The sequence below is a fragment of the Penaeus monodon genome, chromosome 33, assembly GCF_015228065.2.
Source record: "Penaeus monodon isolate SGIC_2016 chromosome 33, NSTDA_Pmon_1, whole genome shotgun sequence".
Classification (NCBI taxonomy): Eukaryota; Metazoa; Arthropoda; class Malacostraca; order Decapoda; family Penaeidae; genus Penaeus; species Penaeus monodon.
Genome location: NC_051418.1, coordinates 16,816,492 through 16,817,060, shown reverse-complemented (window position 1 = coordinate 16,817,060; position 569 = coordinate 16,816,492). Strand labels below are relative to the sequence as shown.

At 34.8% G+C, this 569-nt stretch overlaps 1 protein-coding gene across 1 annotated transcript in view; it reads left to right on the top strand.

Annotated features, from left to right (window-relative positions):
- Positions 1 to 569, top strand: part of LOC119594098 (probable ATP-dependent RNA helicase DDX47) — a gene marked incomplete at its 5' end in the record, with an annotated part of 5,505 nt that overhangs the window by 2,097 nt on the left and 2,839 nt on the right. Inside the window, 1 exon segment of the mRNA XM_037943153.1 lies at positions 187 to 351. Within this exon segment, the coding sequence (XP_037799081.1) occupies positions 187 to 351 (165 nt within the window).

The following is a 569-nucleotide window of genomic DNA, read 5'->3' as shown; positions in this document are numbered from 1 at the left end:
GAATTTATAATTGATGATACTTTCTGGTGGTTTTAGTTCTATGGTTATGGAAAATGGACCCTGATATAGCTGATAGCTTAATTATATAGGTAATGTCAGTTATCTACGTTGATTTATTTATACTACTGCTTTGAATATAATGTTTACTATTTACACAAGATTGTTCATACAACACTCCTTTTGCAGGGCGAGATGTCATTGGTCTTGCAGAGACAGGTTCAGGGAAGACAGGAGCATTTGGACTTCCTGTGCTCCAGTCTTTGATATCACAACCACAGCGTCTTTTCTGCCTGGTCTTGACTCCTACCAGAGAATTAGCATTCCAAATTAAAGAACAATTTGATGCCCTTGGTAACTATATGTTTTTATTCTGTAGTATATTTTTACCAGAAAAAATTGAACTGATGGAATATATTGTCACTGTACTGAGAGTGATACAAAGAAAAATGGAATTATTGCTTGGTGAAAAAAAATTTTGTGAGCCAACAACCTGTGAAGACTAAGGATTTATTAAAGAATTTAAAGTCTATTTCTTAACCCAATGTCGCTGGGTGGTTTCACGATACAGA